This window comes from Chiloscyllium plagiosum, chromosome 3, assembly GCF_004010195.1.
Source record: "Chiloscyllium plagiosum isolate BGI_BamShark_2017 chromosome 3, ASM401019v2, whole genome shotgun sequence".
NCBI classification, from domain to species: Eukaryota; Metazoa; Chordata; class Chondrichthyes; order Orectolobiformes; family Hemiscylliidae; genus Chiloscyllium; species Chiloscyllium plagiosum.
Genome location: NC_057712.1, coordinates 100978138 through 100997909, shown reverse-complemented (window position 1 = coordinate 100997909; position 19772 = coordinate 100978138). Strand labels below are relative to the sequence as shown.

The 19772-nt window shown below is 39.1% G+C and overlaps 1 protein-coding gene and 1 long non-coding RNA gene across 3 annotated transcripts in view; one reads left to right on the top strand and one right to left on the bottom strand.

The window, feature by feature from the left end:
• Nucleotides 1-14397, top strand: part of ttk (ttk protein kinase) — a 43979-nt gene extending 29582 nt beyond the window's left edge. For both annotated transcript variants that reach the window (XM_043686959.1, XM_043686958.1), the window contains exons 16-22: nt 2513-2664; nt 3170-3294; nt 4907-4984; nt 6176-6352; nt 9456-9546; nt 11220-11314; nt 13838-14397. In XM_043686959.1, the coding sequence (XP_043542894.1) occupies nt 2513-2664; nt 3170-3294; nt 4907-4984; nt 6176-6352; nt 9456-9546; nt 11220-11314; nt 13838-13915 (796 nt within the window). In that variant the 3' untranslated portion in view covers nt 13916-14397. The remainder of the gene's footprint in view (nt 1-2512; nt 2665-3169; nt 3295-4906; nt 4985-6175; nt 6353-9455; nt 9547-11219; nt 11315-13837) is intronic.
• LOC122548386 overlaps nt 1-19772 on the bottom strand; it is a 64896-nt gene that overhangs the window by 14812 nt on the left and 30312 nt on the right. The gene's annotated exons all lie outside the window — the stretch shown is intronic.

The following is a 19772-nucleotide window of genomic DNA, read 5'->3' as shown; positions in this document are numbered from 1 at the left end:
GGAAACCATTCAGCCCATTATGTTTATTATGTCTGAAATCTATCCAACTTAATTCCACTTTCCAGCTCTTGGTCATAATCTTTTAGGTTACTGCATTGCAAGAGCACATTGAAGTAATTTTTAAAATGTGATAATAGTTTTACCTCTACCATCCTTTCAGACAGCAAATTCTACTAATAGGTACAAATATTAAGAATCAACTCCCTTCCAATGCCTCCACCAATTGATCTAAAATATCTCTTGAATCTTGATCTCTGAGATTTTTAGCATTATAATTTATGTTCACTTATTTTTTATAATTCAAGGATAACAAAGGATATAGAGCAGTGACAGATAAATGGAGTTATGATACATGATTACTGGTTCAAACTTCCCGTTTCCTCTGGCACTTTCAAGCAACCCGTGCTTTTCCTTAAGTTTTTCTCTCCCAACTCCATCCTGTTTCACCAGCATATCTTCCCTCAACTTCTGTACTGTGCAACACAACATGCTCAATGGTTTCAGTCTCCAAAGAACATAGAACAATGCAGCGCAGAACAGGAACTTCGGCCCTCGATGTTGTTCCGACCTGTGAAGTATTCTCAGCTCGTCCCCCTACACTATCCCATCATCATGCATGTGCTTATCCAAGGATAGTTTAAATCTCCCTAATGTGGCTGAGTTAACTACATTGGCAGGTAGGGCATTCCAAGCCCTTACCACTCTGAGTAAAGAACCTGCCTCTGACATTTGTCTTAAATCTATCACCCCTCAATTTGTAGTTATGGCCCCTCGTACAAGCTGACGTCATCATCCTAGGAAAAAGACTTTCACTGTCTACCCTATCTAATCCTCTGATCGTCTTGTATGTCTTTGTAAAATCCCCTCTTAGCCTTCTTTCCAATGAGGACAGACTTAAGTCTCTCTGCATTTCCTTAGAAGACTTCCCTCCAGACCAGGCAACATCCTGGTAAATCTCCTCTGCACTTTTTCCAAGGCTTCCACATCCTTCCCGGAATATGGCGACCAGAACTGTACACAATATTCCAAGTACAGCCGCACTAGTATTTTGTGTAATTGCAGCATGATATTGCGGCTCTGGAACTCAACCCCTCTACCAATGAAACCTAACACACCGTATGCCGCCTTAACAGCACTATCAACCTGGGTGGCAATTTTCAGGGATCCATGGACATGGACTCCAAGATCCCTCTACACATCCACACTACCACGAATCTTTCCATTGACCCAGAACTCTGCCTTCCTGTTATTCTTCCCAAAGTGCATCACCTCACATTTAGCTGCATTGACTCCATTTGCCACCTCTCAGACCAATTCTGTAGTTTATTCAAGTCCCCCTGCAACCTGTAACATTCTTCCAAACTGTCCACTACTCCACTGACTTCAGTGTCATTTAAGCACGCTTTGGAAAGGAAGTTTGTCTTTTTTTATAACTTTGAGATTTCTGTAGCTGTTTTGCCATGGGACAGGAGTTGTCCTCTCCCTGACGTTTTGGGTTATAGGTTTTGATAGGTTTGACCAGTTATATGTTGTGCCATGGGGAATTAGATCTTGTCTGATATATTCCTCAACCCCATTTTCCTACCGTTGCTTCCTCTTCTTTGACAAGCTCATAGAGTGGGAGAGTTTCAAAAGAATTCTAGGCTCTAGTGTTGAGGAATTCATTGCCCATCCATAAATTCACACTCTCATTCATGGCCAATTGTTTAACTTAACATGACTAATATAGACATCTGTTACATTTGGCTGGACTTAATTATATCAAGGGGTGTTTAAGGCCATAAGATATAGGCGTGTAAGTAAGGCCATTCAACCCATCAAGTCCACTCCGACATTCTATTATGGCTGATGGGCAATTCAACACCACTTACCCGCACTCTGCCCGTATCCCTTAATTTCTTGCCTTGAAGATATTTAACGTCCCGGCCTCCACTGCGCACCGTGGCAATGAATTCTACATGCCCACCACTCTCTGGCTGAAGAAATGTCTCCTCATTTCCGCTTTAAATTGACCCCTGCTATTTCTAAGGCTGTGCCCATGGATCCTAGTATCCCTGCCTGACGGAAACAGATTCCCAGCATCCACCCTTTCTAAGCCATGCATTGCCTTGTAAGTTTCTATTAGATCTCCCCTCAACCTTCTAAACTCTAATGAGTACAATCTCAGGATCCTCAGCTGTTCATCGTATGTTAGGCCTACCATTCCAGGGATCATCCATGTGAGTCTCCGCTGGACATGCTCCAGTGCCTGTATGTCCTTCCTGAGGTGTGGGGCCCAAAACTGGACATGGTATTCTAAATGTTTTACTTCTCTATTAAGAAAGCCTGGTACTCCAGGATCTCTTTACAGCAAAGATAAACACTGCCATCTCATTAAAAAAACTGCAAATGCCAGAAGTGTCCTCTTAAATTAAAAACTGAAAATATATCAATCAGACAGTGTGTATGTGAAGCTAACACCATTTAATATCTGCAATGCCTTCAGATAATATGGCTCTATAATTTTTTTCAGTGAGATCACAGAAAATTATATCTACATGGTAATGGAATTGGGAAATGTAGATTTAAACACACTGCTCCGAAGGAAAAAGATTATCAAGCCACTAGAGCGCAAATTGTACTGGGAAAACATGTTGGAAGCTGTTCACACAATTCATCAGCATGGTAAGTACTTAATACTATTTTTATTGAAATGAATCAACTTTTGAAAAATGTTGAAAATGCTAATAATGTTGTTATCACACCTAAATGGCTGCTTTTCATGTATGAGCTGAAAGGGGTGTTTTTTGTGCAATTGAGCATGGATGAGGTGTACCTGATTATATCATTTTCATTACTACTGAACTAAGATGTGAGAAACCCAACTGAAAATATTTTCCTGACTACAGCCATGCAGAAATCTGAGCCTTTCAAGTGCAAAACAAGACAGCTCCAACTATAAGTAAATCCTCTTGGGAATTTCTCAATTGTACAAAAATACACTACTGAATGAATATTAATTTGTTGAAGATTATTACCAACCAATGACCAACATCATTTGATTTGCATTTAGTCGAGGCTATATTTTATTTTTCTTATATTACAAATGTATTGAATGTTAGGAATATGTAGTCTTTGCAATTTTTTCCTATTCCATGAGAAAGCATAATGGATATCATTTTTTTCTTAGGCATTATTCACAGTGATTTGAAACCAGCCAATTTTTTGGTGGTTGATGGAATGCTGAAATTGATAGATTTTGGTATTGCTAATGAGATACAGCCGGATGTAACCAGTATAAGTAAAGATGCTTTGGTGAGTGAAAGATGTGTTGTGTTATACTGACTTCAGAAAAAATCTAAATAGTTTGATCAAGCTTCTGATGTTAAAAGAATCTTTATCCATAGTTAGATTTTTGGTTTGTTGAGAAAAACAGACTAAGTAAATAACACAGGCTGTATGCTATTGGGACATACAATTCGTGAGCTTACATTAACCACTAAAAGTAATTTATTTTGGCTAGAATGCATCCAGTGGTTACAACAATATTTATTTTGGTTATAAGTGAGAACTAAGCCTTCTGCAAGCCTTAAAATTCCAATCTTTTATCATAACTGCCAAGTTCTTTTAACCAAGGAATTGAAACTTCTGATGCATCTAAGCTGCATCAGCAATCCATGAACAACATCCTTCCACAATACCAAGTGTCCCTTCTCGTGAATATCTGACCGGAACTGGCAAAAATAGTAAAAGTAATTCAATTAATCTGAGAGTGTGAAGCGTCAATTAAAACTGTGTAAAATAGTTACTTCCAATAAATCTGAGGGTTTAAAAGAAATCTACACCTTCATAGCAAACCATCCTTATTTTTAGAATATGTATTGCAGATCTAGCTAATATGTTTTCTTTCTAGAATGTGTGCCTCGATTCTTGTAGTCATTCCACGAGAAATGACCCTTGAACTTTTTTGTTTCCTTTTTATGTAGAAATTGCAAAAGATTTATTGAATCATACAGAAAGAGAGAGACTGACTAAAATTTGTTAAGTCTTAGTCATAGAGCCCGTCTCCATGCTGTAGGACTGTTTGTCCTGAAAGGGGTGTTTTTTGTGCAATTGAGCATGGATGAGGTGTACCTGATCCATGCTGGTCCATGCTGACCAAAATGTTCATTCCACGCTGATCCCATTTCCCTGTACTTGACCCATATCCTTCTAAACCTTTCCTATCCAAATATCTGTCTAAATGCCTTTTAACTATGACTCTGACTCTAAATGTTGTTTCCCACCTCGACCACTTCTGCTGGCAGCTCATTCCATAAGAATACCACCCTCTGTATTTTAAAAAAAAAGATGCCCTTTTGATTCCCTTTTATTTTTTTTCTCCTATAACCTTAAAGCAATCAGTAAGTGTGCTGCCACTAGCTGTGTGCTTTTTCATGAAGTTTTATTGACTTAAGTATTTTACACTGCTGTGTCAGAAGTCAATCTGAAGATGGAGGCCTTCACCTACTATCATATTTGTGCTTTAGAATAGGTGATTGATCATAATGACTTCTAGGTAGCCCTTCATCTTTTTAACGCATAGTAACCAAGTGTGAGCTTCTCTCCAAATCAATCTGATCTGGTGAGGCTAGAAACAGCATTTGTGCTCTTTTAATTCATTACAAATTTTATCTGGTTATAGGATGTTTTTGTAATTAGTATGCAAGATCTATCTTTTTTAGCCACAAACACAAGCTCTACCTCCAATCAAAACTAATCTGAATTGAGGGAAGTTAGTGACAAGTTATATGCAGTTCACTTTTAGTGCTATATGAAGGAATTTCTAAGTCAAAAAATTAACTTTTAGATTTTGATAGCAATATGCTGATATTGTTAAACTTGATCCACATACCAATCTCTGTATACTAACCTATTTGTCTCTCAGGTCGGCACATTGAATTTCATGGCCCCCGAGACGATTAAAGATACATTTTCTAATGGTGAAAACAGATCGAAGTCCAAGGTCAGAACGATTTCTCCAGTGTGATTATATATTAAAATGGTTATTTGAAATTTTGCTATATTGTCACTACTGATAGAATCTGTTGTCCTCCGAATGTTTTGAAATTGAACTGCGGGTTTACCATTTGAGAAAAGAACAGATAAGAGTTGAGAAATATCACAGGCGACACCATTGGAAGATTATGCTGACAGACAGCATACTCTAGTCTGTCATAGTGGATTGAGAGCAATGCAGGGAAAACAATGAGGATTAGTTTAGTGTAATGGGGCATTTTGTGGGTTTGTTAAAAGGGGGAGGAATTTGATGAGAGTGCACATGCTGGGGTGGAAGGGAGGTGTGTAGGGAAGGAAGAAGTGGTGCCAGGGTTAGAAAAACTTGTGATATGAGAGCATGGGAGTAGGTAACAGCACAAGATCAATTTGGTGGCAGTTAACAGCATTTGGGACACAGGGATATCTAGTAACAAATAAAGTGATGTGAGCAGATGGAAAGCAGCAGAGAGTATGGGCCAAGATAGTGATGCTAAGCAGAAATGGCAAATAGGCATCTGGAGCAAATGTATTATGGGTAGTAACAGCATTGGGTGTTTTAGGTGTACCTCCTCTTACCCTGTTAAAATTACAGCATCAGAGTGAAAGTAGTCCTGAGGAAATTCTCAGTAATTGCCTGACTCCAACTAATGTGCCTTGTGTACCATCTTCCTGCACATTCTCACTTTAAATCTAGTAAAGATAAAAATTTAAATAATGAATGGAAATGCTCTGAACATTTCATACCTGGGCAAGGTGAAATGAGGCTTAAAGTTATACAGAGCAGCATGCTTGTTGAAGGGTGTGGGTAATTAGGATTAAATGCTGAAAATAGTAAATCAAGTATCTGTGGAGTGAAAAACCAAGTTAACATTTCAGATCTTTCATCAGAAGTAGAATAGAAATAGCTGTTGGGTTATTTTCTAGATAGTTAATAAGCTACACTGTTATTCTGGATGTTATGTTATTCTTTAAGCTACAATACTTGACGATAAAAATAATTTAGAAAGTACTGAATATTTAAGCTCAATTTCTTTTTCCCCAAAAACTTGACAGAAAACTTGCTGGATTCTGAAATCTCATCTCTAATTGATGCCATAGTAAAATTATTGGGCCACTGCATTGTATAATGCCTAAAATTTCATTGTGTTTTTTACTGCAGATCAGTCCAAAGAGTGATGTATGGTCCCTTGGCTGTATCTTGTATTACATGACTTACGGGAAGACTCCATTTCAGCACCTTACAAACCATATCACCAAACTGCAGGCTATTACAGATCCAAACTATGAAATAAAGTTCCCCAGTATTCTAGAAACAGATCTTCTTGATGTACTGAAGGTATGCAATGTTCGGCCAAGCAACTTTTTAAAACCACACTTAATTTTAAAATATCTCAAAAATCAAACTTGAGTAAAGGAGAAAATGTTGGATTGGATTAGATTAGATTACTCAGTGTGGAAACAGGCCTTTCGGCCCAACAAATCCACACCGACCTGCTGAAGCGCAACTCACCCAGACCCATTCCCCTACATTTGCCCCTTCACCTAACACTACGGGCAATTTAGCATGGCCAATTCATCTAACCTGCACATTTTTTGGATTGTGGGAGGAAACCGGAACACCCGGAGGAAACCCACGCAGACACAGGGAGAATGTGCAAACTCCACACAGAAGAATCGCCTGAGGCGGGAACTGAACCTGGGTCTCTGGCGCTGTGAGGCAGCAGTGCTAAGATGGAAACATCTTTATGCCTGACAGCAGGCAATCCAGTCATCTGGATTAGAGCCCATGAATTTGATGTGATGGGTTAGAAAAGATACTGGAGTGGGAGAAAATCTTACCTATGGACCAGGCCAGACTCCCTCAAAACATTTTAAGAAAGTGGCCCAGACCCTTACTTTGCTAATTGTTTTAAGAATCTGTAATGTGGGTATTCCAGGAGGGATGCAGTTGGTCAAACCACGTGGTTTTATATAAAAGAGAATTTATTTACAAAATTACTGAATGAAGCACAAAAGAGAACAGAATACCGAATAACGTAACCTATCTGAAGATCCAACAGACTATCCCAACTTAATGTTGCTGTTCCCAATACTTGCAACAATACCCATTGAATACCCCTTGGCACAAAAGGTAAAATCAAACACACGGTCTTACAGGAGAGATATCAGAGAGAGGGGAGAATCAGACCTGCTTCTTTGGGTCCAGCAAGTTTCAGTGAATAGCCACACTGCCAAAAACCAAATTAAATCAGAGAAAAGCTGAACTAACTGGCCACTCCTCTTTCATTGTACAAGTGTCTTTTTTAAAACTTGAAAGCCTTTTTCCTACGGCAGTATCTGTTGGCTATAATCAAACTGGCTCTAAAACTGTTCAACTCCAGACACTTCAGGACCTGTGCTTCTACAACCTGAAAAATCCCAAGGACAACATAATCTTGTTAAAGGAGCAGCATCATCATAGTAAGCATAATGAAAGGTGTGGAAGTAGAAGCAGGACAGCAGAGAAACTTTGGAAATGTTTTCCCGTTTTAGAAACAGAGAAACTTGTTTTCCCGTCAAATGAAAAGTGCCATGGCTAACAGAGTTGGATTTACAGGCAAAAGAAAATTGACACCACTCCACACTACACTCAAGTGGTGGACAGTTCAACTTATTTTCTGACTAGTAACTGAAGTGCTAAGTCTTAGAACTTTTATAAATGTTTGCCTTACACTTAGAAAATACAAAGTGACAACAGGCTATTCAGACCAGTGAATCCATATTGTTTAGTCACCATGTAGCAATAATCCTAATATGCTTGCATGTTATCGTGTTCCTTTCCCCATCTCCTAAAAAGTGATTGAGTATTTTAGTTTTTTGTTCCTCATTATTAGAAGAACCTCCAAAATTATTGAGAGCTTACGGCATAGATTTCCCATAAAAGACCTGAGGAATGAATAGTTGAGGAGACAGTGAGGTTTCCATTCATCGATAAGAAACTGTGGAAATTTAACTGCTTTTTAAAGTAGAAAATATTTACCTGGTGAACAGGAAAATTCTATTTTGAGAGAATTCTCAAACTGCGAGGATGTAATTTGGAAGCATTTCATCATGCAATTTGTTTTTGAAGCTTGGAATGATGTACCACTAGCAATAGTTAAAGGGGAGATGGTTGCATCTGTTACAGGATAAGTAAAAAAATATTTGAAGTAGATGAAGACACAAATCTATTGAAATTCTAAGCAGTGGTATGTTTGTTTTAAATCTAATAAAGATTCAGCACCAAAGCTTGGATAAGTTTGCCTGCTTCTGAGCTGTAAAGACTTGAGCTCTAAGGTGCAACTGTCTGGTTTTGATTCTCATCTGTTTGGTGGAGAGAAAAGGAAAAAGTAAATCTGACTTCATACTTCAGTATGTGCACATTCTTGAATTTTGCAATAAAATTCCATGTTTAAATAGTGTAATTTAATCAATTAAGAAAGTAAAAATATTATAAAGTTAAAAATCACACAACACCAAGTTATAGTCCAACAGGTTTAATTGGAAGCACTAGCTTTCAGAGCACTGCTCCTTCATCAGGTGGTTGTGGAAAACACAATTGTAAGACACAGAATTCATAACAAAAGTTTACAGTATGATGTAACTGAAACTATACATTAAAAAATATCTTGATTGTTTGTTAATTCTCTCATCTGTTAAAATGACCATGTTAGCTTCACTTCTTTCATATGTAAATCACAAAACTTTTTTTTAAAGTTACATTCTCAGGTTAACTTTAAGAATTGGTGTCAACCCAGATAATGTGTTGAAGGTGTTAGCCCCCTGTCTGTACCATAATGTTTAGACTGATTCTAATCTAAAAAAATGAATTAACAGAACCTTACATGGATTGATGCAGTTTTTGAGCAAAGTACAAATTCACCTCACAAATGTGTGTGTGTGTGTGTATAGTGCAATGGTGATCACCTGTAGTGTGACATGCACCCAAGGTCCCGGTTGAGGTACGGAACTGAGAATGTAACGTTTTGAAAAAGTTTTGTGATTTACATATGAAAGAAGTGAAACTAACATGGTCATTCTAACAGATGAAAGAATTAACAAACAATCAAGATATTTTTTAATGTATAGTTTCAGTTACATCACACTGTAAACTTTTGTTATGAATCCTGTGTCTTACAATTGTGTTTTCCACACCCACCTGATGAAGGAGTAGTGCTTCCAATTAAACCAGTTGGACTATTAACCTGGTGTTGTGGAATTTTTAACTTTGTACACCCTAGTCCAATATCGGTACCTCCAAAACAGAAATATTATAGTCATTCTTTAATTCACTGCACTAGGTGTTAAACTGCACCAAGTCTTTTGAGATTGGAATTTGATGTCTAACTTTTAATTGGAAAACGAAACTATGTAATACAACTAAATATTTACATGAATCAAAACTTGTTTTATATCAATAGAAATGCTTGATAAGGAATCCGAAGGAAAGGATTTCGATCGCTGCATTGCTTGATCATCCTTACGTCCACCTCCAAGTTCGGCAACAGGCAGGTAAGTCATTTAATCTTGCAATAAGTTGTTGACATGGTTTTTAGGATAATTAACAAAGAAAAAAAAACAAAGGATGGCAATATTTCAGTCCCTGCATGACCTGGGCATTGTGAGAAAGTTGAGAAAAGGCCAGTGATAGCTTCCTACCATCAAGAGCAAGAGTGTCATTTTCCAGATAAGGATTGAAATGGTGAGGTGCGATTCCTGCTAGTGAGTGGAAAGAAGCCTATTTGCATACATGTGCAATCGGAGCTATTCATCAACAATTCCCAACATGAAAGAGTGAGAAATAACGTAATCACTCCAGCTAGCTGCCTTCTCCTTCATTATGTCATTAAAATGTGGGGCACGTTGCTCAGGCAGGAACTGCATGCCAATCGATATGACCATAGCAATTAAAATAAACAATACAGGTCAGCTTTGTGCTTGACTGGATGCATGGCTGGGCATTAAAGATGGCAGCGCTGCCAGGTCCCCTCATAGACCAGAACCTCAGCCTATGGACAGTGGGAGAAAATGATGAGCCAGGGCCCACATGAGCATAGTGCTTAGATAATGAAGCGAGTTTTGGAAGATTAGTCCAAGAAAACCTGCTCAAGATCACTGAGAACCTTGCTAGAGCTAACACTTAACTGTTTTATCGTAAAATATAGCGTAGAGTTATTTTGGCACAGCAAACTTGTCACGATTTGCAAAGCACTACCTGAAAAATTGAGAGAAGAGGATTCAGTGGTAACTTTTAAAAGGGAATTAGATATATCCTTGAAACAGAAAAGTCTTTCTTTCAGGGTATTGGGGAAGAAGAACACCTATACAATATATTCGCCAAAAACGGATACCCCCGCAATTTCATCAACAGGTGCCTAAGGGAAAGACATGCCACAACCCAAAGGACTAGCCACACTACCATACATCAAAAACATTTCTGAACTGACAGCCAGACTACTGCGACCATTAGGACTCATAACAGCACACAAATCAACAGCCACTCTCAGACAACAACTCACCAGGACGAAGGACCCGATACCCAGCATGAGCAAAACAAATGTAGTGTACAAAATCCCATGCAAGGACTGCACAAAACACCACATAGGACAAACAGGAAGACAGCTAACGGTCCGCATCCATGAACACCAACTAGCCACGAAACAACATGACCACCTATCCTTAGTAGACACACACTCAGATGACAAGCAACATGAGTTCAATTGGGACAACACTACTATTATAGGACAAGCCAAATAGAGAACAGCCAGGGAATTCCTAGAGGCATGGCAATCATCCACAGATTCAACCAATAAGCACATCGACCTGGACCCAATATACTGGCCGCTGCAGCGGACAGCTGGAACTGACAACTGGAAGCGGCAGGTACAAATCACTATAAATGCCAGAGGAAACATCACAGAAGCGCTTCACAGGAGGCTCCCAAGCACTGAGGATGTCACCTAGACAGGGGACGAAACGTCTGCAACACAAATTCCCAGCTCGGCGAACAGAACCACAACAACAAGCACCCGAGCTACAAATCTTCTCCCAAACATTGGTTTCTGATTTGAGTTCAATTTGTATTTGAGGGTAGCTTTTTAAAAAATGGTGTTCCTCTATCTTACTGAACTGTTTGAAAATGTTTGTGTTGGAGATAACAATGAATATTTTATTTCACATGGTAGATGAACCCAGCAAGACATCTAGAAAAGAAATGCATCACATCTTAAGCCAGCTGGTAGCTCTGAATTCTCCAAACAGCATCACAAGGGCAACTAAAGTAAGTCATATACTGACTTTTGTTTCAATTTTGGGATTGTATGCAATAGTTTTATAACATTTATCTAAATTAGAAAATGCTGTTTTTCTGTAGATGGGGAAATGTTCGTTTATAAAATACTTTATCCTGACTGTTTCATATTACTTGAAACATTTACAAGAACATCTGCTCAGCTGGAATCTTTTTCTCTCTTTAGTTTTCAAAGCCACATTTAATGGGAAATGTCCAAACATATTATCCCTCGTGCCTCTGCTTCCTCCATCCCCTAATGCCCCAACTCACTTGCCAATTAAAAATCTATAGAATACTGCTTGTTGTGGCAAAGAATTCAATGGCCCGACGAGAGAAAATAAGTTCTCCTCACTTCTGTTTTCAGAATGAAACGTCTTTTTTAAAAAAACTTGGTTCCTACATTGTGATCTCCTCCCGAGAAATTATCCTCCCAATGCAAGCAGCCATTCAAATAAGGCGAGCAAAAAGGAATTTAGTAGTAGCGGGTGATAGCATGGTGCAAGGAATCGGCACTTTACCTGCTGCTAGGGTTTTTGGGGTACCAGCTCAGGACTAGGGAGATTTCTAGAGTGAAATAGGAGGATCCAGTCTCCATTGCCCATATGGGCACCAAAGACAAAGGCAGGATGAGGAAAGAAGATCTGCATTGTCAACATGAGGTAGTTGTTACTTCAATGAGAGAAGTGAATATGTGGTTCAAAGGCTGATTGAGTAGATGTAGTTTGAACTTGTAGGGTATTGGCAGTAGTGTAGGAGATAATGAGGGGGCTGTACTATTCAGATAATCTACACAAACCATGCTGGGATCAGTGGTTTAGTGAGCCACATAACTAGGGAAGTTGTGAGAGTTTTTCATTAAACAGGGGAAGGGATCAAATCTAGGGAGATGAGGTCAGATAGTGCAGAGACAACTCAACAGAGGAGGGTATTAATATGGTAGTTTTTATAAAGTGACGGTGACATAGAGTCATAGAGATGTACAGCATGGAAACAGACCCTTCGGTCCAACTTTTCCATGCCGACCAGATATCCCAACCCAATCTAGTCCCACTTGCCAGCACCCGGCCCATATCCCTCCAAACTCTTCCTATTCATATACCCATCCCGATGCCTTTTAAATGTTGTAATTGTACCAGCTCTGGCAGCTCAGTCTATACACACACCACTCTCTCTGCGTGAAAACGTTGCCCCTTAAGTCTCTTTTACATCTTTCCCCTCTCACCCTAAACCTATGCTCTCTAATTCTGGACTCCCCCCACCCCAGGGAAAGCACCTTGTCTATTCATCCTATCCGTGCTCTTCGTGATTTTATAAACCTCTATAAGGTCACTCTGACATGATGGAATAGCGAGTACAATTCTAAGAATAAATCATCAGATAAGATTAGATATCGCATTAATACAAGTGCATGTACAAAGAATTACACTCAAACAATTTAGATTACTATGTGGGCTTGATATGGCGCATATTTGCAGTTGCTGGAAGCTATGTATGTTAATATTTAGGTCCTGTTTGTTTTTTGCACCTGCTTGAACTCAACAAATGACAGACGTTTGCTGTGTTCTGAAGGACGGTCACTGGACCTGAAATGTTGACACTTTCTCTCTACGGTTGCTGCCAGATGTGGTGAGATGTTCCAGCAATTTCTGTTTTTGTCTCAGATATTTGCTGGTCATTTCTCAAGGCAATACCCTAGCAATTCGTTAACTTGCCCAGTTTTATAACTTGAACAAAGACTGGCAGTTAACTGTCAATCGGTATTAATGGATGCAGTACCTTTTGGCAATGCCTTGATTAATCAGAAGCCACTTGCCGACCAATCAGTGCTATCATACCATGTGTTATTTAATTGTTTTCCCTTTTGTGTGTGACTTCATCATTCTTGTTAATCAACTGATGAGTGCAAGAAGGAAAGCTTAAAAAAAAACTTATCAGCATACAAAAGACTAAATGAAATTTCTTGTCTGCTAAATTTGCTTTAACTGAAATATTAATTGATAATAGTCTTGAATGTTTATTATGTTCCACAAGTCAGTGCACAAACCAGTATATTTAACTAATGGTTGCTAGGATTTTTTTTTTAAACTCCTAACTAAGGCCATGATCTGATTTTACAGTGTATTTCATGTTACAGTGCTCATTGTCAAAAGAAAAGCTCAATACAGTAATGGGATTGTCTTGTGGATTGGTAGAAATGGTTTCTTAAATACTGATCATGTTTCTTTTGTTCAGAACAATACTTTTTAAATAAAGTAATTAAGTGGTATAGTCGCATTAGAATTATTGATGCTTCTGCATGGAGTAATTTGTTTACTTTAAAGTTAACACTTTATCGAAGTGCAGCAAACAATTTGGGCTGCCTGTTTACTCAAACTACATTTCTATTCTCCTTTATTTGTTGAAAAGGTAAGGTTTATTTTGTACAATATATCAACACAACTAAGATTTCATGGTTTTAAGTGTCAAAATAGCAATGCTATAGCATCCTAACCTTTTCCCAACTTTTTGTAGACTTTGTGGGAGCAGTGCAACAATGGCCATGATCTCGATATGTCTGCTTTTAGAAAGTCATCCCAGCACAATGTATAACAAATATAATGATACATTCGTCTGAAACCTGTGAATCAAGGCAGAGAATCGCGGACACCAAGGAATGGGAGTGGACAATGTCTCTTTGACTTAGAGATGGAAAACCAATTTAATTATTTGAAAATTGTCTTGTGGATGTCTGTGCTCTTATCTGTGTTTATAACATGCATCCTGTGTAGTATCATGTCATCTTGCCATCCAACCAATAGCAGTAATGTTCTACTGATTTACAAAAAGAGGTTTGCCCTAAGAACTTGGGACTGTTTTTAGAGAGTAAAGGTTTCCTCATTGTGAGATAACAATATTTTTCTTCATGTCATGTTCAGAGGTTAGAGGCAAACCATAGCTGCCTCTAAATTTAGCCAAGCTTGGAAGACTGGCCAACATTGTACAGTCTGATCTTTCTGCATTTAGCTTTATCATTTATTGGTGTGTGAGATTGTCAAATCTTTCTCGCTGTCTTCCCCTACATTATCTAGACCTATGAGCTAAATGGAGACCATTTAAATTAATTTGTTGTCAGCTTGTATTCAAAGATTTTTACTCTGACCCTTTTCAGGTTGAAATCAAACATGGGTATCGAAGGTCAAAAGGAAGAGTTTAACCTATTCTGCCCCTTTTATTTTTTTAAACGTTAAAGCCTTAAATTTGTATTTAATTGATTATTCAATTAAAATTTTGAGGTGTCAAGCTCAAGGTTTCCTTATCTTTTGCAGAGAACCTTTATGCTTAGCCTTATTGGTAGGGCAATGTATTGCATCACCCAGCTACCTGCATATACATCATCTTGATCACGTAGAATATTTTGAACTGAAGCAGACATAAAACTTGGTCTAAGTGTACAAATACTCTTGTCTGTTAAAGGCAATAAGATATAATCATCCGATTGTAATTGTCATGAACATGTAAGGCCTAATTTGTAAATGCAAATAAAAATATCCTGTCAGAAACTACACTATTCTTCACCCGAAATAGTAGCCTGTGGTTAATTCACCACAAATATCTGGATAGGGTAATATTTGTTTGTTCCTCTAATAGATATACTTGATTGTATTTTCTCCCCTCTCAAATTCGAGATTTGTACAAAAACTATGAAAAACATGAGTTGGTCATTGAAGAATTTGAGTTTGTTCGATAATATGTTCAAATGGATATCTTTTATTGAGAGGAGGGGAAAAGAGTATTCAAATGTAAATCTAGTTGTCTTGCTTTAACTGAGGGAAAGTTGAAGTTGACTGACAATTTGTGAAATTCTAAGGTTTAAGTTACGATAATGTTATAGTGTGAAAAGTACTTTTGTAAAAAATATAACCCATTCATGCTCACACACTAAACATATCAGTTAACATCAGAAACTATATGGTAATTATTGAATAGATTATATGTAGTTTCATATATTGTTTATTGCTCACTTGAAACATGTTGTTTAAATAATGGTGAATAAAACTTGCTATAGTCTTCCTTTTCAATTCAGGTTTTTCACCAAATTAGCTTTATTTAATAGATATTTTTATTGAAAAGAAACTTTTAAAATTTTTTTTTACAAAAGTAATACACAATATAAACACCAATATAAAATTAAATAAATAAGTAAAAAGAAAATAAATTAATAATAATAACAAAAACAAAAAGAGAAAACCCAACTAACTAATGATCTATCCTACAAACAACCAAAACATAAAATAGGATATCATACATTACTAGCGATAAACAACAGAATAATTAAATAACTAAGTACATGTTCAAAATGGATTTACATCAGGTCATGATTACACCCGTATTTATACCGGTTTCCTCCTCCCGGGGGTCTATGGACCAGCCAGAACCATTACCACAGCCAGCCAAAAACCCTGGAAAACATGGCCGAAATATCCGTGTCGATATAGTTCAAAAAGGGCTGTCATATTTTATACAATATTGTATACAATAGTTTTATACAATAGTACAATAGTTTTTGGTGCACCATATTTGTGAGGAAGTCAAGGGGCATATATTCCATGATTAACTGTGCCAGTTCTAAAGTCCTGGAGGGCCTTCAGCTGCCCAATTCACTAAGATATCTTTCCTTGCACAAAAGGAGAGAATTGAAAATAGTTTCCTCCTGTGCACGGGAGGGAAAATCTGAAAAGCCCAAGAGTAGAGACGCTGGATTCAATCTCATCTCCTTACCCAAGATCTCTGTCAAGCCTGAGAACATACTAAATAGATTGACCACTTGAATTAGGCAGGGCACAGATATCAAAGGATCACTTAAGAAAAGGAGGACATCATCTGCATAGAGAGTGATTTTATGTTTCCCGAACCAACCCTCGGAACCGCTATGTTAGGGTCAGTTCGTATAGCTTCTGCTAATGGTTCGATTACTAATGTGAATAGTAATGGTGAAAAAGGACATCCCTGATGACCGCTCCTACCAACACTGCAGCTATCTGAACCTAAACCATTGGTGATCACAGCTGTTTTGGGGTCATTGTATAATACTGAGACCCATTTAGAAAATACCTCTCTGACACCGAACCTTTCCAGTGTATAAAAAAGATATGACCATTCTACACGATCAAATGCCTTCTCTGCATCCAAGGAGACAACTAACCCCGGTATTCTTCCCTGTTGACAGGCTTGTATCATGTTTAAGACCCTTCTAATATTATTAGTTGATCTGCGGCCCTTAATAAACCCCGTCTGGTCCTCTTTTATGATGTATGATAAGACCCTCTCTAATCTTAATGCTAACATTTTAGAAAGAAGTTTAAAATCCACATTTAGCAAGGATGTTGGTCGATATGATGAGCAATCTTCTGGGGCCTTTCCTTTTTTTAGAATGAGACATATATTTGCCTGCAATGAAGACAGGAGGCAGCCCTGACTATGTGAGGGTCATGTAATTATATATGTCTTTAAGTGGCCCAGCCAGTTCCCCAATAATTCTTTATAAAACAATTTGGAATCTGTCTGGTCCAGGTATTTTGCCACTCTGAAGCTGTCTAATTGCGTTGAGTACTTCCTGAGTTGTTGGGGGGGGCGGGGGGGCATTCAAGATCGATACCTCCTCTGAGGTTAAGCCGGAAAATGCCAAGTTCTTAAAGAAGGACTCCATCTTCTTAGTTCTATCCTCACAGTCCTGCAATTTATACAGTTCAAAATAGAACTTTCTAAAGGCTGTATGCTCTTTTTACAATCAGAAATCAGTGTACCAGCACTTTCCCTAATGGACGTGATAACTTGAGCATTTTTTTTCACTAGCAAGATACGCTAAGTATCTGCCAGGCTTGTCGCCATATTCATATAATCTCTGCTTTGCGAATAATATTTTCCTCTTTGCTGTTTGGGTAAGTACGGTATTCAAGGCTGCCCTAAGGGCTGTGATCCTTTGTAGCTGAGTAATAGAGGGCCTATTAACATACGCTGTCTCAGCTGCCTTCAAGCGAGCCTTGAGCAGGCACTGTTGTTCTCCCTTTTGTTGTTTCAGAGTCGCAGAATATGAGATGACCAAACCTCGCGCATAAGCCTTAATGATCTCCCACATCGTCGACAGGTTACTGACCGTACCTGAATTAATTTCCAATAAGGTTTTGAATTCCTGAGAAAAATATTTTATAAATTTGCTTTCCTTCAATAAGAAAGGATCCATACGCCAATGTCGAGGGCCTATCCTATCGTCCCTAGTCTTGACTTCCATATATACTGCAGCATGATCAGAAATAGCTTTATTACCTATTTTGCAAGAAAATATGGAATTCAAAAGGGTCGAAGGAGCAAAAAACATATCAATCCTGCTATGTCACTTGTGTGGGTTAGAGTAGAAAGTAAAGTCTCTACCCTGGGGGTGAAGGCACATCATCTAGCCCTCGCTCCTTATTCAGATCTGCCAGTTGTCTAGATCTCAGAGATATACCCATAGTACTCTTAGGTATCCTATCTGTTCCTGGGTCCATAATACAGTTTAAAAACTCCTCCTATAATTGTATGGCGGATCCCAAAAGTCATCAACTTAGAGAACGCTTCTGGTACAAATTTAAAGGGGTGCACCGGGGGGCAATAAAGCTTCAAAATTCCATATTCATCACCATATATTAGGGCTTTGATCAGTATATACTGTCCAGACTCATCTTTTATCTGGCTCAAGATCTGGAAAGGAAGATTCTTCTGAATGAGAATGACTACTCCCCTACTTTTTGAACTGAAAGATGAGAAAAAAGCCTGATCAAATCCACCCTGTTGTAGCTTTAAGTGGTCTTTGTCAAGTAGATGTGTCTCCTGTAAGAGAACTATATCAACCCATTCTTTTTTGAGGTTTGATAATATCTCCTTCCTTTTGATTGGTGAATTACTCCCCTTGACATTCTAGGTGCACCACCTAAGCGAATGGCTAGCCATAATCATCCAGTCAAGCCCGAGACCCCCCAGGAGGAAGAACCCGACCCAAAACACCTTGAATAAAGACCATGGAAAATTCACAAATGCAAAAATCCTTTAAAACATTTACACCAATACAATTAAAAACTATTCCCAAGTAAAAAAAAAATACACGTTTGAAAGGAGACTTTTCCCCCTTGCTCCCAGAGGACGTGACTACCTGTCAATAACCCTACCATAACCTCTCCTAACTAGTGCCCCGCCCTCGGCCCAGGCGTTATACAATGGAGTAGACAAATTCAAGTATTCTATAAAACCAAAGTTAAAAGTGAGTGACTTTTAGCTACAACACCAACACCTAGGTGCTTTTAGCAAGCATAATACAAAATATAAATATATAAAACTACAAAGTTACAATCCCAGCAAGTATTAAGTAACTAAGTAAAATGGCAAAAGAAGAAAACCCCACTCTAAAGAGAGGTAGAACAAAACAAGCCCCCCCTTCCACACAAATCGAATAAGCCGCACGACCTGTAAAGAAGAAACCAAAGATACAGTAAGGAATAAGCTCCCCCACGCTCCCCCACCCCCAGGGAAAGATAATGGAAAAGAGATGAAGAAGGAAAAAAGGGTAAACAATAGCTTTTTTCGGTGATCCAAAGTTATATACAGATCCTTCATGGCTGCAGTGCAGCGTTGGCAGGTAGCGCATGGAGTATTGGATATTTAGGTCTCTTAGACGCCTTTTCGCCTCATCGAATGCCCTCCTCTTGCAGATCATGGCTGGAGAGAAGTTCTGAAATAACATTATCCTGGAACCCTTGTGCATCATGGCCTGGGGATCTTTCCCCAGGACTCTGGAGGCTTCCAGGAGCAGTTGTTTTTCTCTATAACATCGGAATTGGAATAGAACCGGGCAGGGGCGCTGGTCCGACCTGGGCCCATGTACAGCAACCCTGTGGGCCCACTCCACCCACACCATGGCCCAGTCCCAACTCCAACTTTAATATTTGTGGGAGCCATTGCTCCAGAAAGTCTACAAGCCGGCCTTCCTCTTCCCGTTCGGGAAGACCCAGCAATCGAATCTTTTTTTGATGGCCCCGATTGTCGAGGTCGTTGATATGCTCCTCCAAGGTCCAGATTCGCTGCTTGAAAGCCCATACCCGACCCACAGACGACTCAGCAGCAGTCTCCGAGGCTGTGGTCTGTTGCTCCGACCCCCTGACGCGCTGTTCAAGTTTTTCGAATTCTCAGTCATGCTTCTGCAGCACAACCGAGAACGACTCTCACCTGGACCTGGACTCTTCAATGAAGGCGTCGATCCTCTCCTGCATCTTGTTGATCCCGGAGATCAGGCTCGCCTCTGCAGGTAAGTCCTCTGAGGTGGCCGCGGACGTCCCTGCTGCTGCTGGAGGGGTTGGGGGAGGGTCCCTGCTGCTGTGGAAGGGGGGGTGGGGGAGGGTCCCTGCTGCTGTGGGAGGGGGTGGGGGAGGGGCCCCTG